We start from the raw sequence: 24,055 nt of genomic DNA, 5'->3' as shown, positions 1-24,055 counted from the left end.
TGATTATGGGACACGGGGCAAAAATGGGGCAGCTGATTCTTAGTCAAGATTTGAAATATTTGAACGCATGACATACCAAACGTGATGTTTTTATTGAGAAAATAACATTTGTTAGGGCACAAGTTCTAAAATCTCGATTATTGACTAAGAATCAGCTGTCAGCTGTCCCATTTTTAACCTGTGTCCCACAATAAACCTAACTGACCCTACTTCGAAAACTGTACAAACAAAGTACCGTCAACACTGGTAGCCAAGGAATGTGACATCACATTCGTTTGAACGTGAAAACGGCGATGTTAGTTTGAAAGTGACAAACCGAGAAAATTCATACTCAAACGAATGAGACACACCGCACCGCTCTGTCACATTACTTCGGGTGTGACACGAAAAGAGCAGGCAAACTGTCACATTAAAACGAATGTGACACATGGTACCCATTGGCATACATCGTGTCACATCCAAACGAATGTGACACCCGTATGCTGTCACGTTCGTTTGAATGTGACATGCCCGAATTGTCACATTCAATTGAACGTGACACGCCATAACCTGACTCTTATGGCGTGTCCGGGGCGTGTCACGTTCGTTTGAATGTGACAATTAGGGCATGTCACATTCAAACGAACGTGACAGCACATGGGTGTCACATTCGTTTGGATGTGACACGATGTATGTCAATGGGTACCATGTGTCACATTCGTTTTAATGTGACAATTTGCCTGCTGATTTCTTGTCACACCCGAAGTAATGTGACAAAGCGGTGCGGCGTGTCGGCGTGTCACATTCGTTTGAGTATGAATTTTCTCTGTTTGTCACGTTCAATCTGACATCGTAGTTTTCACGTTCAAACGAATGTGATGTCACATTCGTTGGCTACCAGTGAAGTCCCCTAAAGTGGGACGATTTTTACGGAAAATCGTCTGTTATTCACAGAATAACGATGACACCGAAAATCGCCGGGGATTTAAGAATCCTCATGTCAAAACACGTCTTTCACCGAAAACAAAAAAAAATTTCAGCCCATGGGGCTCCAGTAGGAGCAGCAAGAACCGTGTCCCAATTTAGGAGCCAAAGTCTCCTAAAGTGGGACTAAGTCCCCTAAAGTGGGACACGTTCATTCTTTTTCGACCTAAAACTGCAGTAGCAAAAAATTTCTTAAAATGTATTATGTTCTAAATTTAATTTGGAGCAAGATTGGTTCTGAAGTCTTTTTCGATATCTCGACTGGTTAAGCAGATATGAGCCTCTTCAATCAATAAGATTTTCCTTAGATATTTTTAAATTAGAAACCACCGTAACGCCGAAACCAATTGGAATACGGCGAAAACCAATAAAACAAAATGGCCTTAAAATTTCATTTCTGACCAAAAACATTTGATGAAATTTTTTGCTCAGGTCGTATTTTATAAGTTTCGAAATGCACGGCAACAATTAGAGGTTGAAATTTTGAAATTTTAAAACCGTTCGCCCTGCAACTTTTTTCTAAAACATTATTTGTTCAAAAAGTATTTTTACGCAAGGTTTGTTTTATGGTCGATAACGATATCTTTGTCGGTTAAGCCAAGAGGAAGCATTTGCTTTCAAACATTAACTGAATTTTGTGCTGGCTTAAAGCGTACCGAACCGTACTTGCGCGACTGCCTGGGCCTCCAATCCGACCTGGCAACCTAATATAGGCCAGACGGTGTTTGTAGGACGCTGGAGGTGAATGTAACGCCTCTGAATCGGTCAAAACCTTAAAAAAACGAAGAAAATTCATGTGTCCCACTTTGCAGCCCCTTAGAAGATTGCTTCCCACCGTAAAACGAAGCATCGGAAACAAATTTTCTAAAGTGCATCTTGTAGATAAAAGAACGCGCTACAACATGTCTGAAGTCTAGAATGGTCCGAGCATCAACGGCTCGAAGCCCCGAATCCGCGCTAGACGTCTGAAAAAACTTCTCTTTTTTTCTGCATCAAATTCCAGTTTTCAAGATTTTTTCGGGGAGGGGGTATGAGCGGGAACAAGACACTCTCTGCGGATATGGTCTCGGAGGGGTCCTACCGTCTCAAAAACATTTTTTACTTCGCAAAATATCCACGCGTTGGCCGTTTACAGCCTAAAATAGGGAAAATAGTCAAAATGTCCCACTTTAGGGTTCGTGTCCACATTTAGGGGACTTGACGGTACAACGGTAACGGGGATTGTAGAAAGTACGTCGAGAATGGTATAAAATACAACGAGGCTGCACTGGACTAGACAGTGCCTTGGAATCAGTACTCGATTTCAAGGGAATCCCTTGGTTTTGATTAAATTCCCTTGGATTTGAGAAAATCCGTTTGAATAGACACTTCTAGCAGAGCCTGAAGTGAAGAACAAGAAGAACAACATAGACTGGAAACAGTACAAGAAATCGGCCTTTTTCGGGGGTTTTGGCAGGTTTAAATCAAATAATATTATAAAATTAAGCTTCTTTGAATTTTTGGATTGAGAATAAACATTCGACAGCAAGAAATAAGCGTAATATGGCAACTGTTTCCGGCTTATGTTCTTCTTCTTGCTCTTCACTCCAGGCCCTGCTAGAAGTGTCTTTTCCAAAGAGATGTTTTTACCGTGTGTAGAGAGTTTTGCTCCAAAAAAACTTCGGAGCTAACTTCTTACGGTGTGCACCTACGTGGTGCCGTCGTGGTGGTTGTGTCCGGCAAGGGCGCGTTTGGCGTGTTGGTTCTGGGGCTTGGCGTCGCCGTGGTGGGTTCGGTCGTTGTTTCGTCCGAGGCGAAAGAGTTTGGGTCCGACTGCGAAGCTAGGAGCGATCCCACTGCAGCCAGCAGCGCCACCGCCGCCACGGCAGTCACTCCTATCGACCAACGCACGGGGGCTCCTGTCAATGCAAACACTGCTGAAACTTATGCGTCGCTGTATACCAGAGAGAAGAAAGCGTCAAATTACGCTTGATGACGTCACGCTTGAAATGAAGCCTATAAATTTCCCCATGCATTTACAACAGTCACCTCTGGTAGGTGGCACAGTACTCGGGAGGCACCATAGTCAGCTATCTAGAGGCCCGGCAGGTACCTAGACTTTAGTAGGGTTACCGTAGGCCGGGGTAATATGAGACAATTTCGGGGTAATATGAGACGCATGATTTTTATCGTTAGAATTATAATGCTCGTGGCATTTGATGACTTATCCCTGTCAAACTTCACGGTGAAAAATGGGACCAACAAAGAGTAATTAATTTTTTACAGCAGTGGCTCTCTTTGTGGCCGAATAGCGAGCTCAGAGTGAATCTTACGCAAACCAAACTCCGTCTCATATTACCCCGAAATTGTCTCATATTACCCCGGCTTACGGTAATTGGGGTAATTATGGGACACGGGGTAAAAATGGGACAGCTGTTTCGTGGTCAAGATTTGATATTTTATAACTCATGCCATTCCAAAACCGATGCTTTAATTGTGAAAATAACACTTGGTGTGGTATGAGTGATAAACTGTCAAATCTGACTAAGAAACAGCTGCCGCATTTTTACCACGTGTCCCATAATTACCCCAACTGCACTGAAAAACCAAACGTGGTGTAGACCACACCACTGGTGTGGTCAAATGGGTGCCATTTTGACCGCATCAGTTGGTGTGGTCTAGACCACGTTTGGACACATTTGGTGTGGTCTAGACCACGTTTGGCCACGTTTGGTGTGGTCTTTCGCACCAAACGTGGCCTAGACCACACCAACTGATGCGGTCAAAATGGCACCCATTTGACCACACCAGTTGGTTTGGTCTAGACCAGGGATGATACCCAAACCGAAACGATACCAGGGCCGTTACGACAACAGTTTGCACATATGACTGAAACTCAAAAAGTGTTGCGCCTGGAACCAAGGGAAGAGCTTTTCCTTGTTGATCAAGGCGTACCGGAGTTTTGTTCCCATATGGGCCAAGTCCAAATTCCGCTTCCCTGAGTTTTAACAGTTTTGTTTAACGACTTTCCGAGCCTACTGTGACGAATATTTTTATTGTAAACGAAAGTTGGAAGTGTGGAGCCCAAGATACGTTCAAATGTTTTAGCAGATTTTCACGTTTGGTTTTTCAGTGTGACCATAATAAACGTACTTCGCACGTACTTCTGAGTGTACTAGACAGCCACGAAACCTCTTCGACGGGTGGTTCCTTGACGCTGGCAACCTCTTCCTGCAGCCGTTGCGCTATGGGTGCGCCGATGGCTTGGCGCACGGTCTCGATGGCGGTCGGGTTCGCGGAAAGCTGGTCGGGGCCCCCGAGCATCAGCGTCACTTCCACATTGCCATTGAAGATGTTCCTGGCGCCGATGTGGACGTCGGTGGAGTCTGTCACCGTCACATCGCCCACGATTGCCTGCAACGAGGGTGTCCGTCAAAGTCTCTCGTGCCGGCCACACGACCAAAGTTAACTGTCTACTTAGTACACTCTTGTGCAAATGCATGCTTCGGGCCGTATAACTACATGCTACGAATAAGCGTTTTTAAGTCAGTACTTGGCCGACTATGTTATAACTCCAAGTTACGCAAATGCAGCCTCAGATTCTTATGATGAAAGGGCCATCATAACTTACGTTGAAATAAGAACATACGTACTACAATGAAATTCATGCGTAATACGATGAAATCATGCGTACCTTATGAAGACACCATGCGTAATACGATTAAATCATGCATACCTTACGCTGAAATCTATGCATATTACGTATGTGCAAATTTATGCGTACCTTACGATGAAAAACCATCGTAATACGTATAAAAACGATCATAAGATGTTGAGAGTGTGCATTTGTAAGTATGTACTTTGTAGGGAGTAATTTCTCTCTAAGACGCCGGTTAAGGGAGACGTCAGGAGGAAGGATAAACTATAGCAAGTTAGAAAATTTGTGCAAAAATACGACACCGTATCTGAAAGGGGCGGTTCCGGTGAAAATCTAATCATTTTTTCTTCAAAACAAGTCCTACTGTAAAAATGTAAATATTGGTAGATATACAAAATCTTTACCCACGGATGATTGAAATTTCAGATATTAAGGCACATATTGCCATCCTTTGAACACTGCCAAGCCAGTGGTAAGTTAACTTGCCTCAAATTTGGCAAGCCGTTTTGAATGCCAAAATTTGGCAAGCTATGGTCAGAAATATCCTCACAAGCTTGCCAATTTGGCAAGCTGGGGGGTATTTCCAGGCTAAGCTTGCCAAATTTTGGCATGCTGGGGAGTATTTCCAGGCCAAGCTTGCCAATTTTTGGCATTCAAAACGGTTTGCCAAAGTTGTGGCAAGGAAACTTACCACCGGCTTTGCAGTGAACCCAGTCAAACAATAACTTTTGTCTATTTTGGCTATATCTTTAAAATGCATCTTGCGCACACTATTGTAACGGAGACGGTTGGTCTCCAGTTATCAATTGTCCCTCCACACGCGCCATTTGAGAACAGCGATCCCTGGTGTCACTTTACCGTTTGGCCTTGTGCAGAAACAACGACACTGTTCGATACTGCGGTACTGCCCGAAAAAGCTTCGGACAGGTCATCCCAGTCCTCGGCAAACGAGACCACATCCGTGCAGGAAGTTCGGGGCAGGGACTCAACGAAACCAGGATTCTCCATCTGCTGGCACGTGACAAGAAAACAGTTGTCTTCAGAATTCCGTAACAGCTACGCACTTCAAGGACATATCAGGCCCATAGTCCGTGCCCTCTAAATCCTTTTCTTTGCACAGCAAGAGTACACAGTAGAATCAGTTGGACCGGAATCGACCGGAATGCTACTAATAGAAGAGGAACTACGGCAAGAAAAAACAGATAAGCAAAGAAAGCCGGTAACTGAACCTCACTAACGGTTCCGAGTGTGTCAGTTCAAGACCTTCACTCTTTCAAAAGGAGTTTTGCCAGTATCAAGGGGGGGCTCTGGTGACAAAATTGCCGAAATTGCCAAAAACAGTATTTCCAAAGTTAGAATAAAAATGTGCATAGAAGGTTGAACGCCTTCAAGCTCAGTGGGTAGTTTCTTTATCATTTGAACAGGCAGGTTTGTAGTGAAGGTTTGGCCCCCCACCTGGTCCTCCGTGGCTGCATGGAAACATTCCGTTAGAGACTTACTTTAATGTTCGCAACATCTCTCTCTAATAGCCACAGGCATCACTTCGACACAATCTGCCCTTTACCCCTTATCGGGCTCCGTGAACAGCCCAATATTTCTGTCTACCGATAGCGCAGCTTTTAACGTGACTGCGGATAGGAGACTGCCTACACTGCAAATTGAATTGTGCAAATTTCACTGAGCTGCAACGTTTTGAGGTGAGGCCAAATTTTTAAACAAATTGTTGTCAGAAAACACTTTTACCAATTTATGTCGAGAGTCATGACTCTCACACCTCAAGAGGAAAGAATCTTGATTCTAGCCGCTACAGAGGTAATTTTTATTTTAATTTTAAGGACTCCAAGTTGAGAATTTTACTCTGACCATTAGGATTGTTAAATTTCTTACCGTTGAGTTTCCATATAGTCAGGGATGATACCCAAAACGAATCAATACCAGGGCCGTTACGAGAACCGTTTGCATTTATGTCTAAAACTCAAAAAATGTAGCAGCCACAACCAGGGAAAAGCTTTTCCTTAGTGTTCAAAGCATAGCTGAGTTATGTTCCCACATGGACCAAGCACAAATTTCGCTTCCCTGGTGGTTTTTCATTTTGGGGGCCTAAATAAACAAAATGAAGGGAAGCGGAATTATGACTTGAGAAGTCATCGGACAGAACAACCTAATTTCAATGGGTTTCGCATGTGACTTACGCCCTTACGCCCAATGGCCACTGACTTGAGCTATATGGGAACAAAACTCCGGTACGCCTTGATCACCAAGAAGCTTTTCAGTTGGTTTTAGCTGCTACAGTCAAGTTTTATTCAAAGTGCAAACTGTCGTCGTGACGGCCCTGGTATTGTTTCGTTCTGCCATCCCTGGTGACATTGCCTCAGAACTTTTTCTTTAAGCTCCCCACATGGTTCTGAGCGACTATCGGCAACTTTTTTTCCAGCCTCGAGTTTATGAATGAACAATTTAAGAAGAATTCAAAATTCAAAAACCCCTTGCATCCCTCTTTTTGAAGCCTTTGGGAAATTCCTGAAGAACTTACAAAGAATGCCTCCAACCATCGGAAAATTTTCAAACCCCCATTGTTTCTACTTTGTGAGAGTTTTCACCAGGCAGTACAAAGATTTACTCGCCTCCGGTAATTCCCTAAGTAGCTTCGGACCGCACTCCACGGGATTCTGCAATATGTACATTTGCTCTACCCGATTTAAAAAATAATAAACTATAATGAACTTACTCAATGTCTTTTCCACCTCTTTTCACGTGTACTCCCACTGGTAAAACAAAGGCATAAAAATTACGCCCTTTAGGGCATAAATACTCTTTTACGCCCTTGCAAGGGCATAAATCGTTTTATGCCCTTGGGAAGGACATAAATGGTATAGGAATTTCAAGCAAAATTTTAATGCCCTTCCGAAAGGCATTAACGATTTATGCCTTTGTTTCACCAGTGCCGTCACCTCCGATATCCTTCTTGACTTGGCTCGCGAAGCGGATCGTGAGCTCACCAGAATGCTCCACTGCTCCAGGCCGCGCGGGGCACGCGGGCGCAACTAGCCTTTGAGGTCTGGCCGCGGAAATCCACTCGGATGTAGCAGGGAGATAAGATAGGGGCTGCGATGAGAGAGCGAGCGAGAACACATAAATGAGCAATTCACGGTAAGGGAGAGAAAGGGCATAGGAAGTAAAGTTCTGTACTCTACAAATTGAAGGGGATACTCAGTATGCGTCCACAGATGCATACTTGGCTAGGTACACATCTACAGATGCATACTCCGCTGAGCACACACCTAATGCATACCTAACTCATCCAAGTATGCATCTGCAGTGTACTCAGCTGAGTATGCATTTATAGATGTGTACTCATCAAAGTACTAGTCAAGAGACAAAACGCTTTGCTTTTTTTTTTTAAATTTATTTTTTATTTTAAGTTGTACGTGGCTGCATCAACGAGCGCCTGTAGAGCCGAGGGTAGGCTGTACTGCCACGCATGGGTGAGGAAGGATTGCCTACCACACATTACCATTACCATTAAGGGCTAGACCACACATGACCGTATGCCATTTCGGGCAGGCGTCCAGTCAACATGACGGCGTTTTAGAATCCAAAGATAATCTCATAAAAATGGCAGTATCACTAAGATTTTTTTAAGCCGCTATTTTATATTTCGTATCTTCATCAAAATGTAAATTTTAATTAATCTAGGATAATGAAAAGTTTTGTAAGTATTCTACCGAAAACAATCTAAATGTTGTACAGTGAAGATTCTCCATAGTATGGTGAAAACGTTCCATCTCAACCAAATTTGAGTGATAAAGATGCCCTCGCCCAAAATTTTAGTCATGATCATGACTCTTTCATTCTCGGTGATAATCGAACATGAGGTGTTGATTTGGGATGAGATTGCACTTGTCAGTGTTCTGGGTCATCCATTAGTTGACCCGCAGCCGCGGACGCCTGCCCTGCGCGTCTGGCCCGCGCGTGCGCGTGGGGCATCGTGGGAGGTGGGGGAATCGGACCAGAGCCGCTGCCGTGTCTCGAGCAGTCAGTATAAAGCAGAGTCGAAGAAGGCAGAGAGGCGACTGTCTGTCCTACGTGCGTGCGCCAAGACAACGGTTACAGCTCGTCGAGGAAAAGTAGCCGGACCGGGGCCGCCGTCAAATCGCCGATTAAGTACGTAGAAACGATCATTTCGCCATTGTAAGAAAGATCGACGACTACGGATAGAGCATTCTAATCGTCACGGATCCAACACCCTGGATGTTTTTGTACAAATTTTGCACGAGACATCACAATTTTTTGTGCACACGAACTTTTCGTACAAATTTGTAAGCGGTTTCGAACAAAAATGGGGAAACAAGTGCAGTTTTTCGTACCGAAATTGTACGAAAAGTTCGTGTGCATTTAAAACTGTGATGTTTCGTACAAAATTGTACGTAATATTTGTTGTGAAGCGCAACAGGAAGTGCGAAACCGGAAGCCGGGAGGGAGTAGGATGCGAGCCCGTTTTTAGGGGAAACGTAGACAAATGTGGCTCTTTCATTTGCTAAAATTTACTTTTAACAGACGGAATCACTTTTGAAAAAGTGACGCTTCGAAAAACTTTTAAACCAAAGGCACTCAAACAGGTCTGTGAGGTCACGTTGCCGGCACTATTCCCAGTTTGGTGATTCTATTTGTACTTCGGTCACTCACGAAAACAATGCTCTTTTACCGCTTGCCTCCTCCCGACTAAGATCTACGAACTACACCCCAAACGTTTTTGTACCAATTTTGTGCAAGACATCACACTTTTATGTGCATACGAACTTTTTGTACGCGGTTTCTCACAAAAAAAATTGGGAAAGATGGGCAGTTTTTGGTACAAAACTTGTACGAAAAGTTCGTGTGCATAAAAATCAGTGATGTCTATCGTACAAAATTCTACGTTAGTGTGTGGATTTCATAATACATCCTTCACAAGATCCATTCCGTGCGATTGAACAATTTTTAAGAAAAGTACATTTACATTAATGCACACTCTTAGCCTCAAGTGATAAATCATTATCTGCGTTGCACTATCAATGTAACAGAGAAAATCTTTGGAGAAAGGTTCTTTGATACAACGTCCTGGTCGTGACTCATTTTATTGTGAAACTGAGAATGTTGTCATTCAACTTAGGCGCGTAACCACAGCCCCCTGGAAGAGGAGAAGAGGGGAGCACGCAGGCAACTGAACGGTGCACCCCAAATGTTTCTGTACAAACTTTGTACGGACATCACAGTTTTTATTGGTGCTGATGAACTTTTCGTACACATTTGAACGAGATTTTCGTACAAAAATTGGGAAGAATGTGGAGTTTTTGTACTAATTCTTTTCCGAAAGTTCATCGCTGGTTCATCTGCACAAAAAGGTGTGATGTATCCTTCAAAATCGTACATAATATGTGCTGTGAGAATAGATGCCGTTGCGATTAAAATTTAACACAGTCATTTCGCGGCATAATTTGCAGTCTTTACAGTAAATTCAGGAACTTCTAATCATGCACCGCACTTCTCCTGCACCGATGAAGGGGAAAATCCCATAAAACACATGCATCTGTTGTATGGGATATTTCCATGGGGCAACGCGTGTGCAAGTTAAGTCATAATGCCATACCGATGTGTTGGAAAATTGCCACACAGTGTGAGGGTATATTTTTATGAATGTATACACCCTTAATGTGTTTGTGCAAAATTTGTACGAGACATCAGTTTTTTTGTGTGCACACGAACTTTTCGTACAAATTTGTACGTGTGCGCTAAAAACTGTGATGTCTCATACAAGATTGTACATTACATTCAGCGTGTATGCGACTTGTTTCATAAACACTTAAACGGATTTGACTTCAACAACTTTATGCCCTTCTAACAATCCTTCTTAAAGTGGCCGAAAAGTGCGAAATCACCTCCTCCTTCCCCAAGGCTGCTCACACTGGGCATGCGTTTTTCAATTGATTAGAGACACTAGGGCTCGAGACGCATTTGATTTGATGACCCAGCAGTCTTGGAGACCACCCACACGGCGTCCACACACTCGTATCAGCTCCTGCGCCTGCGCCCTTTCAAGTTTTCATCCACTACCAAGACGACGGGCCGGTGCGGCGTTCGGTTAAGATAAGCAGACGAAGTCGGGCTGTGCACTTGAAGGCACTCGACGCGCTTAGTGATAGGGGCGCCGCCAGTGCGGCAAACTAGATCTGCCAATCAGCATGAGACGCCGCCACCCGCCCGGATACCGAGGGTTACTTGAGCGGACACTACACTAATCAGTCAAAGACACATCCTACCCATCTGCGCAAGCTTCCGTGGTCTCTCCGCACACCAAAATGTTATGTACGATTTTGTACAGTCACAGACACAGTCAGAGACATCACAGTTTTTTGTGCAATCGAACTTTTCGTACAAATTTTGTACGAATAAATACTGCACATATTTCTCCAATTTTGTAAAAAATCGCGCACAGATTTGTACGAAAGTTTCGTGTGCTAAAAAAACAGTGATGTCTTGTACAATTTTTTTTTTTACAAAATTAAGTGTGCGTCTTTATATTTGGAGGAGAGAGGGGTTGCAACGGTCGCAAGATTCACTGTCTCTTGGCAAGGTTGGCAGTGGTAAAATCAGGGATCCTTAACATTTAACTGACTGCTTTCATAACGTAAGATAAGACAATGTTCGCTAAAGGTTAAGGGTACGGACTTTTGCAAGTAGGGTCAGGGCGGGGAATAACTGGACAGGGGAAGAACTGAACACCCCATATTTTACTTAAATTACCGTATGCACAGGCATAACAACCATCAAAAGTTGTTCAGAGGCATCAGCAGTTCATTACGTGATAGTTGTTAAGCCTGAGCATACAGCATTTGGAGTAAAATATGGGGTGTTCAGTTCTTCCCCTGTCCAGTTCTTCCCCGCCCTGACCCTACTTTCAAAAGTATTTCCACACCAATTCGAGACACAAGAAAAATAACTTACATAGTTATTTTTCTTTGGAAAAGAAATCAGAAGTGAAGGGTTATAACTTTATAACTTTAAGTCGTACTATAATAACGTTATGATGCTCTTTTTAGATAAGTTACGGATCCCTGGTAAAACCGTAACTTTCTTTACAATGAGGAATGTCGTCGTCTGTTATACAACGAATGTGACATCATATTCAAAGGAATGTGACAACAGAATTCATATTCTAACGTCACTCAAATTGCAATATACTGAAAAATGAAGTGCGAACTCAGGTACACACTGTCTACCCCTGTCTACGCATTTTGCTTTTGTAAAATAATATTGTCATGTAGCAATGATGACTACTAAAGGGATGCAATACGAAAATTATGTCAAAACTTCGCAATGAAGTAAAACAATTTTGAAGAAATATGGGTCATTCTACAGAAATGTTACAATTTCGCAGTTAGAACCGTGAAAAAATAAAAGTTGTCCGATTTCATTCATATTGGGCTTGTTTTTCTTGTTTCGGCATGCAGAATGCGAAACGATATCAAGCGTCACACTTTTCGAGAAAAAAAATTTTCTCCACTGAAATCATAGGGGAAATGTCTACGGAGTTTACATAAATTGACGCCTACGGAGTTTACATTTTGAAGCAAATACCTGGATTGCAGCCGTATGAGTTGTAACAGTAGAACGCGCATACACAGCTGACTAAAGGACCACCAAAGCATTGTTTTTATCCACAATTCGAAAGTTTGACGCACAGGGGATCCGTGGCAAATCGGGTACGGAGTTTACATACAAAAAAAATACGCGACCCCCTTTTTGAAATTTGGGTACCAATTAGATGCTAGCCATTGGACTCACATCCTTCAAACTTGGTGGCTAGATGTGTTTTTTCATCCGGAATCCATAGCAGTCTTCAGATTGAGGCTGTGACTTCCCGTTTGTCTCCTGTAGTGCCAAACTCGTTACAGTGCACATGTGGATTTTAAGGAAGTAAAAACTTCGGGACAAAAGTTAATTCTGTGCAGGCACAAAGCTTCAAACTTTTTACTAAAGTCAGTGGGATTAAGTTAAAGTATAAAAGTGCCTTAGCAAATAGAGCCGTCGGGAATGATTGTCCTGCGTCTCGTTTAGACATACGAGAGGCGCAAACTTAGTGAACTACGCATCGGGACAGCCACGGAGTTTACATTTTGCACCTTCCGGAGGCCACAGCCATCTGAAAACCTCAGAAACTTTCAAACCCAATAGTGGATCTTTTGAAGCACAAAAAGCACCATCTCACCGCGCAAACCGCGTCTTTCTAGGACGAACCGTTTCGTCACAAAGGGGCAGGGACATCAAATTGTAACATTTCTGTAGAATGACCCATATGAAGTTTTCTTTATTGTTTGCACACGGTATAAACAGTGTCTAGGTTTCCCCGGCCCACCCTGAAAAAACAGGTTATTTTTCCAGCTCGGGCCTAGGAAACCTGGACACTGTTTTTGCCGTGCACAGGATGAAAGGTGTTAGTTGATCCATGAAGCGGAAGAAGGGGATAACTCAATTTTCATCAATTTTTCAGGAGAAACAAAAAACTGTTTGCAGGGAAAATCAAATCAATTCAGATGAATGATGTAATTGCATTTTTGTCAAAAAAGCATCAGTAATAACTGTAAAAATTTTGAAAAGTGTAACATCACTCTGTAGACGGTTTCTGTGATTTAAATCTTCACATTAGAATGAACTAAGGAACCATGTTCACTTAGATCTCCCAATGGAATATGGAGACAACTCAAGTGGAACTGAGGTCTGCGTAGAGTCTATATTGCGATGGAACATTTTCTGAGTTATCTCCTTTTTCCATTAGTTTTTTTAAATTAATTTGGAGTTAAGTTGAGTTGACCCTTTTGACATTAGATTCATAAAGACACAAATTGAGTTATCTCCCTGTGATATTTTGTGATACGGAGTCATGTGGACATCGGTTAAGTTGACTCCATTTTCCAATGAAATTAAGACCGTAAAAGGGTTCAAGTCGAGTTATATCCATTTTCCTTATGGATTTTCTCCTAAACTGCTGGGAATTGAGTCAAATAATTTGGTGGAAAGATGCTAACTATCCTGAGGCACAATTATAAGATAAAAACTCAATTTGGAGATAAGTCAACTTACTCCCTTCTCCCGCTTCATGGATCAGTTTAAATGTCCATTCCGTCTACTTACCCGATCAAAAAGTTCCAAGCGCTAACTTACTGAATGTTTGTTGGCCTCCTCCCCCATAAAAGCGAATCATAGAACATATTTGGCGATTGGTGACGAAAATAGTTCGGAGCCATGAGCATGACTTGGGAGAATCGAATCCCCCAAAGCCTGTACTGCACTGTACACTTCTCGCCAGCAGGCCCGTGATAGGAGTCCAGCATGCCGACCTTGACGCTACTGACGCTGCTGCTGGCGTCCCTCGCGCCCGCCGCGCCGCTCAACGTGCTCCTGGCCAGCACCACGTCCTCGCCCAGCCACTACATCTGGACCAACGCGCTGGCCACCGGGCTGCTGGACCGCGGCCACCACGTCACGGAGTTCGTCATCCGGCCGGCCGCCGTCAAGCACGCCAACAGGACCAGCTTCGTCATCGAGGCCCCGACCTACACCGAGGACCACGTGCGTTGGACCACACTCTACAAATCGAAGAGCGTACATTGTATGCTCTAAATGGAGCATGCACCTGCCAAGCATGCACTTACTAGCGCATACACACTATAAATGTTTTTGTACAAATTTTGTAGGAGACACCACAGTTTTTTTTGTGCACACGAACTTTTCAAACAAATTTGTACAAAATTTTGTACAATTTTGTACGAAAATGGAGAAAAGGTGCAGTTTTTCGTACGAAAATTGTACGAAAATTTTGTGTGCACAAAAAACTGTGATGTCTCGTACAAAATTGTACTCACAATGTAGTGTGCATGCCATGTACTCGCTTCCTGATGCAGGCAGCTCCCTATCCCTTTTGCACTAGATGCATGCATGTATGCACTAGTAAGTGCATGCTTCGCAGGCATGCGCTAGCTAGAGCGTACATTGTATGCTCTTACTGGAGCATGCCTGCAAGCACGCTCTAGCTAGCGCATGCCTGCCAAGCATGCACTTACTTGTGCATATAGACGCTAACTGAAGTTCTAGTGCAAAAGGGATAGGAAGTTGCCTGCATCAGGAAGCCAGGAAATGCTTTAACCGTGTGGTTGACTTGACCGGCCTCAAATGTTTGCTGAGCAATTCGAAGCACCCTGTTGGGAGATTTGAACGTTCGAAATGACCGAATAGTCCAAGCCCTTTGGTTCAAACTCTGAAGTCCAAGCTTTTTTGTCAGAGCACATCTACAGCTACATCTACACATAAGGCGGCTCAGCATGGAGGCCGAAGGCCTTACCCTGCCTAGTATCTGGAGTGTGCCGGAGGCTGGCAAGCGCCTTTACCTTGTAGTTCGTGTCAAGTTGAGTCAGCCTTAGAGGATTAACATCAGTATTTTCATAATGCTATCAACGATCAATTGTTTTCGAGAAAGGCGTCGTTTACGAATATATCGTGATATTGTGTAACCCCTCAGAGCATTGATCAGCAAGCACAACTCTCCATCTTGGAGGACGCCCACTCCTGGATTAATCTTATCATTCGCTTTGTTCGGATCACTCAAAAAACTTTTTAGAAGGAGAAATTAGTGAACGGAGATAAGAAACAGCTTCTTCAGTTTGTCATTCTAACGATTGATTCGTGTTCGGCTTTTTCCGAATCTGTGCTATGTGGCACCGGCACCTATTTATAGTGTATCGTTCAACGAGCAACACACTTATGCCATGGAATTTTTTTTTTTCTCCCACAAGTTATGCAACTTTGAGCACATTCGACGGTGACATAATGCTGGTCCGCCAGGCGATACAAACTGTCCAATGAAAGTGCAATTCAAAGTAGACATCAAACAGTTAAAGAATTAAGGCAGCAACAAAATTGCATATTCGTTATGTTCTTGCAAAACTCGTGGGACAGAAAAGTTTCCATTACATTTCTTTAGTGTGACGGCTTCTTGGCTTGGCGGACGTGCCACTCCTTCCTAGACTGCACACTGATAAATCGAGTGTGTACACAGTGAAGTGCTCTACGTGCGTGCGTACTCGGTTCACACTCAAGTTTCCAGTGCAATCTTTACCATTTGCTTTGTCGCAGGACGTCGACTTGGAGGTCAGCAACCAGCAAAGCATTTGGGAAGAGATCCCGTTCCTGTACACCTTCAGCACTGAATCGACGAGGGTGGCCTTCGAGTCGAAGGGCTTCGCGGACCTGGTGCGGCACCTGCAGGAGAAGAAGCCCAAGTTCGACCTGCTCGTCATCGACTACGCGTTGCAGGAGACCGTCATCGGGGTGCGTTTGGCCTAGGTCACTAAAAAGTCAAAGGACAGAATTCATTCCATCCTAGGGGAAAGAAACAAAGTCTCGCCATTCTGTGGCGAGAAACAAAAGTCTCACCATTTTTTTTGGCGAGAAACAAATGTCTCGCCAAAATATGGCAATCCCACTCAATTGGTCACCGGGAAATATATCCCAGTCAATTATTGCCATATTTTGGCGAGACATTTGTTTATCGCCAAAAAATTGGTGAGACTTTTGTTTCTCGCCAAAAATATGGTGAGACTTTTGTTTCTCGCCACAGAATGGAGAGACTTCTTTGTCTCACCAAATTTTGGCCATCAGTCTATCCATTCAATTTTCAGTGCATATAGGTCTAAAAGTGTGCATAACATTTTTGGCTGAGCGATAGCGAAGCCCGTTACTCCAGTGGGGTTTAAAATCTTTTTCTGTCTGTGTGTGTGTGTGTGTGTGTGTGTGTGTGTGTGTGTGTGTGTGTGTGTGTGCGCGCACTACTACTCCTGTACGGCTCGGCCGATCTGGCTGAGATTTTGCAGGGTCATTAGGTACGTCCTTGGCTCGCCACACACAAAAATTCAGCTGTCTACCTCAATCCGTTCGGTCATATTAGCCAAAAACCACTCAAAAAACGGCAGAAAAAAAGACAACTTTTTTGGTACATTCATTTTTTTGACAAGTTTCATGTCGTTTCCTACGTTCTGCAGGGTGCTGATGACGAAAATAGAGCCCATTCTGACCCCCGACCTAAAGATAAGTCCCATTAGTGAAGATTTTAATAACTAAATTCTAATTTTTGTGGGGATCACGCTTATTTCTACGGTTTGACTAGGAAAGTAGCCTGCCAAAGGCAGGCTAGCGCCGCAGGCCAAGGTAGGTGTATACGCCAGGCGTGGATGGTCGAAACTGGCGCAGCATCGCGAAGCCTGTTAGGACAAGACACGGTCTGGCGTACACCTACCTTGTAGTTTGTAACTCAGTGTGGCTAATGCGTGTTTGTTCGGTTTGGCCGCTCCGCAGCTGAACGCCCTGATCGGCCGCGTGCCGGTGGTGGCGTTCTCGCCCTACAACATGCCGGAGGACGTGCTGCAGCTGATGGGCTCCCCCTTCGTGCCGTCCATGCTGCCCTACGCCGGCGTGGGCGCGGACGGCGGCGTGCCCATGACCTTCCGGGAGCGCGCCGACAACCTCTTCAAGTGGGTCGTCTTCAAGACCTACGTGCACTTCGTGGCCCGGCCCAGGGTCAACGGAGAGATCGCCAAGGTGGGCTTAAAGCTTTGCACAGAATTCTGCATGCACTCTCCGCACCTTGACTGACTTTTTGCTCATTTTGCCAGTACTTACGCTGTGCAAGTAATTTCTGCAACCATAATACATACTTTTCCTTTATAAAAGAACTACTACGTACTTAGGAAATATTTAATAATGTAAGACTGGCCATTTGGTTTCGTACATAATTTTACAAAGGAAATTACTCATACTGACTTAGAAAATACCAAGTGTTATTGTTCCTCGAAAATGAGCAAAAAGTCAGCAACGTGCTGAGAGTTCCGATTTCACGAAGGAATGTCCGCTGAATGTACGCAGTTCGTGTCAATCCTCAATCTTAAGACTGTTGACATGACCTCATGTCTCTCTTTTTGATTCAAATCCATCTGGTAAGCTCTTCCAGTGCCTCTGTTACTACTGTACGTCCGCGGCCGAGGCCATTAATAGGGGCCGGACTTAATCACGGAGGCCATTGAAATTGGAGGACATTTAGGGAACGGACGTTTTGTAAATGACATTTAGGTATGGGACGAAAAGTAAGGGCCAAAACTTCGTGGGACATTTTTTTAGCGGACATTCCTTCGTAGCACCGTGTAGCACTGTTTTCTCACCCTTGAGCTTCCTTGCAGTGGTTCCCCGGCGCGCCCACGCTGGAGGAGCTGGAGAGGGACGTGGCCGTGTCCCTGGTCAACACGAGCCCCGCGCTGCACGGCGGCATGCCCGTGGTGCCCGGCGTCGTCGAGGTGGGCGGTCTGCAGGCGCGCCCCGCCAAGCCCCTGCCCAAGGACCTCCTGGACTGGGTCAGCGAGAAGAACGCGCCACACGGATTCATCTTCATGTCCTTCGGCACCAACGTCATGTAGGTCGCACTGAAAAAAAAAATTCCGTGCTTTCGTAACGGAAAATGTACAGAAGACCAAGTACGGAACGTCCGTACATGCTCCGCGATCTCTCCATATGAAACCTTGCACACCGTTAAAAAAAGTTCCTGGTTCACTGAAAAACCAAACGTGGCCAAACGTGGCCTAGACCGCACCAAACGTGGCCAAACGTGGTCTAGACCACACCAACTGATGATGGACCACACCAGTGGTGCGGTCTGGACCACGTTTGGTTTTTCAGTGTTTTCCCAGGAAGCACACTGAGAAAACCTTACAAACTATTTTGGGCCTTACAAAGAAAAGTAGTTTGTATAACAAAGTATTTTGAGCATACGTAAGCTTACAAAGAAAATACTTCGTAATTTACGAACTATTTCTTCGTATAACAAAGTATTTTAGTTTGTTATATGTATGCTCACAATACTTCGTAAGGTTTTAAGAGTGCAGTTTAGACATTGGCCATGTCCAATTGGCCAATGTCGAAGCTGTTTGCCCCGCGAAAAAAGACCTCAAGGGTTGCCTGCCTTCCCCAGGTCCTCCATGCTCCGCAAGGACCGCCGCGACGCCATCCTGCGCGCGTTCGGCCGCCTCAAGCAGCGCGTGCTCTGGAAGTACGAGACAGACGACATCCTGGACAAGCTGCCCCCCAACGTCAAGGTGGCCAAGTGGCTGCCGCAGAACGACCTCCTGGGTGAGAACGGGGAAGCGATTGTCAAAAGTCGGTGGCCACCGAGGGGTCGTCAACTTGCATTACTTCGTACACAGGCTGTGTATATTACTTGTATCTTACTCTTATATTACCGCTAAGAGTCCATAAATATTACCAAATAGACTACTTAGAGCATCGGTAGCATGGAAAAGCGGCCTAAAAACGGCAATATGGTTTGTAAATTACCATGTAGGTATTACTATAATACTTCGTACACGAAGTTGACGACCCCTCACCTTCGTTTCACCAGTGTAAACGTGGTCTCTAGACCACACAAAACGTGCGGTACAAACCACACCAAACGTTCTGTAGATCAGGTTTGATTTTTAAGTGTAGGTGTACACTACAAAATCCACTGTGTACTTAGTATACATCTATAGGAGTATACTTGCCAAGCACACATCTATAGGAGTATACTTGCCAAGTACACATCTATAGGAGTATATACTTGCCAAGCACACATCTATAAGAGTATACTTGGGCAAGTATACATCTATAGGAGTATACTTGTGAAGGCGGATAAGCGGTCCAAGCACACCCCTGTAGGTGTATACTTGCCCAAGTACACTCCTATTGATGTATACCAAGTACACAGTGGATTTTGTAGTATACTCAAAATGCTTGGCAAGGATTTACGCGTGCTGTCCACCCGCAGGCCACCCCAACATCCGCTGCTTCGTGTCGCACAACGGCGGGCTGAGCACGCAGGAGGCGAGCTACCACGGCGTGCCCATCGTCGGCGTGCCCTTCTTCGCCGACCAGATCGGCTACGCGCAGAAGACCGAGAAGATCGGCATCGGCCGCCGCGTGCAGTACCAGGCCATCACGGAGGACAGCTTCTACGAGGCGGTGGCCGACGTCGTCAACAACCCCAAGTAGGACATCTTGCCTGTCACCACACACTAAATTTCTTGCGGGCGTTTTGTATGCATATTGATGCAAGCACGGGTATGTACGTAAGGTGTGCATAAAATTAAACATCTCTGTGAACATTTTATGCTGGGAGATGCATAAGTTACATGCATTTGCAAAGTGGGTTCACACTGAAGTTAGATTAGCAGTGTTACTTTGACCTGCGAATTCTTTAATGTTTATCAAAATATCGCAAATATTGACTTCTGCGCACTGCCAAAACGCTGTTGGGGAATTCCAGGCTCACCAAAATGAGCTTTTTTCCAGGAACTCTTGCGAAAGTGCATCAACTGAACTAAACTGAAAGATTACTTAAGTTTGAACTCAGTACACACACCTTCTCGTTAAAACCACAAGAAGTATTTTGAGTATAAGTAGCACTACATTAAACATAGTTGCTTCTTTGTGTGCATGAGCTGCACCTAACCTAACCTCACTTTCATCAAACTGGGATGGGTCACACTTCCACGGAGGTTGCTCCCATACCCCCCCCCCCCCCCCCCCCCCCGGCCTCAAGTAGAGGGTGACCGCCTTGAACAGGACACTGCCTGCATTTTAGCAGGGGCGGACTGGCCCGCCCGGGCGCCCGGGGATTCCCGGGTGGGCCCCAGCCCGGCCGGGGCCCCCGAAGACCCTGTCTGCGGCCCCAGATGCCAAGGACTAAAATCAGAGCGCCACAAAACTGCCAAATCAGTCTTTTGAACAGGCTTAAAGCAATGAAAAGCCCTGGCTTCTAGCTCGCTTCGCTCGCACAATGTACACTTTGGAAGGACGCTAATTCTTAGGGCCCGCCGAGGACAGCTCAAATGCCCTAGCTTCACCAGCACCATTATTGCTGGTTAATTGCCTTTTGAACAGTTATATTCGTTTTTGGTAGAATCCGCGGGACAACCCAGAACGTCGTGGGTTTGAGGTTTTCCCATTTCCTTTTCGAAATTTCTTGCTTCTCACATCGCCCCTTGACGTTTTACCTACACGATTCTGTCAAATCACTTAAAACTGGAAATACAATTACATTTTAAGGGGGGACCCTGGTGAAACTTTTAAGTAGGCTTCAAAATAATCCCAGAAAGTTGAAACTTTGCTTAATTATTAGGTTCATTATGGTGAGTTCCCAAAACAAAATTCAATCCAAAATGTTGAACGGTCTCTGAGAAAAGTGGCTTTTTAGTGGTTTTTAGAGCGTTGGGGAAAAATCTTCCTGCGTCTTTCATTGGGACGGAAAGTCTTGAAAATTTTTTTGGGTTATCCTAAAGATGTATAGAAGAGATTTTAGTGACGGAATTATCAAATTCAACTTCTGTCCGGAGATATGAGTTTTCAAATTTCAACATTTAAAAAAAAGTGATTTTTTTCCCTTTTTTCAAACTTTGAGGTGTGTTTAAAAAAAAGTAGGGCTCATATCAAGATTCCGTCACTAAAATTTGTCGACAAGTCATCAATGAACAGAGTCCATGCAAGACGACTCATGTAGGTGTCAACCAGGAACGCAGGAAGTCTTTCTACGACAAAATTTTTTGTCGACTGAGCAAAGCTGTGAAGTTGAGCGTAGAAGCCAACGACAACTGATCTCAATGTTATTTCCTTCCAAATGATAAAGAAACTACCCACTTAGCTTAAAGGTGTTTAACCTGTTGAATCTGAAACCTTCTATGCACATTTTTATCTATGAACTTTAAAAATACTATTTTTTGGAATTATGGCGATTTTTTCACCAGGGTCCCCCCTTAAGAGAAAACAGGCACTTTCCTGAACTTGAAAGTTTCGTTTATGATACGGTGATAGTGGGGCCCTTCTGACTCATTCCCGGAGGGGCCCTAGTACCGCCAGTCCGCCCCTGCATTTTAGGTTTGCAGGCTGAGTCCTGTGTTTGTTCTAATTGCTTACTCGAACGCTAAAGGTCTGCTGAGGCCTATCAGAGCTGATGATGATGTGGAACGCATGAATTTATGTGCAACGCAACCACACAGTAATTTAGTGTGAGGATACCAACTATTTAGTCAGAAATAGCTCGTAAATTACGGATTATTGTCTTTGTGTGCTCAAAATTCTTCGTAACAACAAGTTTCTTTTCTTCGTAAGGCCTAAAATACTTTGAAAGGTTTTCAGAGTGTAAGTTTGTAGTGAATTAGTTTGTCCTACAGCCCGTTAGTTAATCCTGTAGCGTTTGTATTCTCAGTGCAGTGACGCCATGCCCTCGCCTTGCCCGACAGGTACCGCGGGAACATGAAGAAGGTGCAGCAGGCGCTGCGCGACCAGAAGGAGACGCCCCTGGAGCGCGCCGTGTGGTGGATCGAGTACGCTGCCCGCACGCGCGGCGCGCCCAACCTCCGGTCCCCCGGGCTGCGGCTGCGCTGGTACGAGCTCTACATGCTGGACGTGCTCGGCGCCGCGCTCCTGGTCACCCTAGTCGCCTTGTGGCTGCTCGGCCGCGTGGTCACCGCCTGCACCGGCCTGCTATCTTCCTCCGCGCTCAAACGCGTCAAGGCCAAGTCGCAATAGGGCCGAAAGGGCCCCGTCCGCGTGTGGAGCCTAGCGCGCTAGGCCGTTCAGAGTGGCCAGCAGGGCCGCGGCGAACGGATACACCGTGAGAAATCGTTTACTGCAAATTACATGGAAAGACTCTGGTCAGACTTTTAAAAGTCTCGCCGAAATGTGGTCAGACTATAATGACCCGCCACAAAATGGCGACACGTTCTTGTCTGACCGGGAAAGGTGATCTTCGGTCCAGGCGGCGCACCTTCATTTTGTGGTGAGACATTTTTGTCTGAGCGAAACTTAAAGTCTTACCCCTGGAGTGGCGAGAAGTCTGTCCATTGGATTTGTAGTGCAGTCATGCGTTATGACAGAATTGAGGATGTCATCTTCACTATTGGAAAATGATGACAGTTAAATTACCATCATTCATATCCACCGTCAGCCGCCCTGTAAACAACTGTCAATGTCATTGGAGTTAGGGGAACCTGACCTGACTTGGGATGAGGAAGAACGAACCGATCGCGACTCCCCTGCAAAGCCGAATGCGAGACAGTCTCACGCTTACAAGTGTGGCCTATTTTATCCCAGAGATGCAAGTGCCAGTGTGAGAGTCACACTCTTGATTCTCATGGTTCCTTTTGGTTCTATGCCACGGGTCCCACGCTTGCAAGTGAGACAAACAACGTCTTACATAAACAACGTCTTACATTTGCAAGTGGTCTCGTGGTTCACTCTTGTAAGCGTGATACACTTTGGTTCACGCGAAATAGTTCAAAACTGTCTGAGATTAGGTTCTGAAGTGTACGTGTAACATGAAGCTGGAAATATGCAACAGCTTCCTGACGGTTCTTTGAAGTTCCATTGGTCGGAGCTCTCACAGATAAATGCTTCGAGTCAGTATTTCTTGACATGTTGGATGCGTTTGTGTACTGAGAAAACAAATGAGAGTGCTGGAAAAATAGTTCTGCCAAATGTGCTTAAGATCGCAACTATTCCTGACGCACTAGCGACGATGATGTTGGGTGTATCGTACTTACATATTGGACCGGAAAAACCTTGGGAACAAAGGTCTCCATTCGTAGTTCTGGCCAGAACTACCCGAGAGCCGATAGCCTCCTAATAGTAGCTCAATTTCCAGTCCCGGCACACGTAGAGGGACTAATCCTCGGGCTAATCCCACCACAGCTTTTAAGCCAAGGTCGAGTGTGTTACATAAGAAATAGAGCTGTTGGCATAGGCTATTGGTTCTTGGGCAGTTCAGGCCAGAACTGGCTGATGCAGACCTGTGCTTAAGAAGCACTTTTAGCTTATGTAGGTATCAAGCTTTTCGGTTCGGTTTGTGATTCATAGAAAGAGTTCGTAACGTATAAAGAATATTCTTTTAAATCTGACGCATGCTTAAAATACACTGCTATTAAAAGGTACACTGCAAATCCAAGTGTAGGACAGGTCGACACTTTAAAGCGTAGACCAGCTTGTCCTACGCTTGCAAGTGTCGACCAGTTGTGTCCGACGCTTTGAAGTGTCGACCACTCACTGTCCGACACCTGCAAGTGTCGACCACAGCATGTCCGACGGCTGAAGTGTGGGGTCACAATAGGAAACTCAGTGTAATTTGCCGTAGGACAAACAGTGTCCTACACATGCAGGCGTCGGACACAGTGTGGTCGACACTTCGAAGCGTCGGACACAACTGGTCGACACTTGCAAGCGTAGGACAAACTGGTCTACGCTTTTAAGTGTCGACCTGTCCTACACTTGGATTTGCAGTGTACTTTTGTTCCTCGAGCCTTCAATCCTTTGAAGTCTCCTTAAGATTAATAACCTTAAAGTTTTGAG

The 24,055-nt window shown here is 44.9% G+C and overlaps 3 protein-coding genes across 4 annotated transcripts in view; 2 read left to right on the top strand and 1 right to left on the bottom strand.

Annotated features, from left to right (window-relative positions):
• LOC117646070 overlaps positions 1-7,631 on the bottom strand; it is a 38,552-nt gene extending 30,921 nt beyond the window's left edge. The window contains exons 1-4 of the mRNA XM_034386743.1: positions 7,552-7,631; positions 5,459-5,608; positions 4,107-4,356; positions 2,655-2,861 (exon numbers count right to left, since the gene is read on the bottom strand). Of these exons, the coding sequence (XP_034242634.1) occupies positions 2,655-2,861; positions 4,107-4,356; positions 5,459-5,608 (607 nt within the window). The 5' untranslated portion in view covers positions 7,552-7,631. The remainder of the gene's footprint in view (positions 1-2,654; positions 2,862-4,106; positions 4,357-5,458; positions 5,609-7,551) is intronic.
• The window catches only part of LOC117646678, a 586,045-nt gene that overhangs the window by 216,283 nt on the left and 345,707 nt on the right, over positions 1-24,055 (top strand). The window lies entirely within an intron of this gene.
• On the top strand, positions 8,620-23,637 carry LOC117646271 (2-hydroxyacylsphingosine 1-beta-galactosyltransferase-like). Of its 2 annotated transcripts, none has more exons than XM_034387115.1 (8): positions 8,620-8,764; positions 13,950-14,209; positions 15,770-15,964; positions 16,988-17,230; positions 17,866-18,095; positions 18,651-18,808; positions 19,482-19,701; positions 21,952-23,637. In XM_034387115.1, the coding sequence occupies exons 2-8, from the start codon at positions 13,970-13,972 to the stop codon at positions 22,238-22,240; spliced, it is 1,575 nt and encodes a 524-aa protein (XP_034243006.1). In that variant the 5' UTR covers positions 8,620-8,764; positions 13,950-13,969; the 3' UTR covers positions 22,241-23,637. The 2 variants fall into 2 exon arrangements, with proteins under 2 accessions (XP_034243006.1, XP_034243014.1); XM_034387123.1 differs by having other exon boundaries at positions 8,625-8,764; positions 13,947-14,209.

This window comes from Thrips palmi, unplaced genomic scaffold (genome assembly GCF_012932325.1).
Source record: "Thrips palmi isolate BJ-2018 unplaced genomic scaffold, TpBJ-2018v1 HiC_scaffold_10, whole genome shotgun sequence".
NCBI classification, from domain to species: Eukaryota; Metazoa; Arthropoda; class Insecta; order Thysanoptera; family Thripidae; genus Thrips; species Thrips palmi.
This window is presented reverse-complemented; position numbering and strand designations above follow the sequence as displayed.

Coding starts and splice junctions, on each gene's coding strand:
- LOC117646271 (XM_034387115.1), top strand. CDS start 13,970: ATGCCGACCTTGACGCTACTGACGCTGCTGCTGGCGTCCCTCGCGCCC. Junction 14,210..15,769: donor CGACCTACACCGAGGACCAC/GTGCGTTGGACC, acceptor GCTTTGTCGCAG/GACGTCGACTTGGAGGTCAG. Junction 17,231..17,865: donor TCAACGGAGAGATCGCCAAG/GTGGGCTTAAAG, acceptor GCTTCCTTGCAG/TGGTTCCCCGGCGCGCCCAC.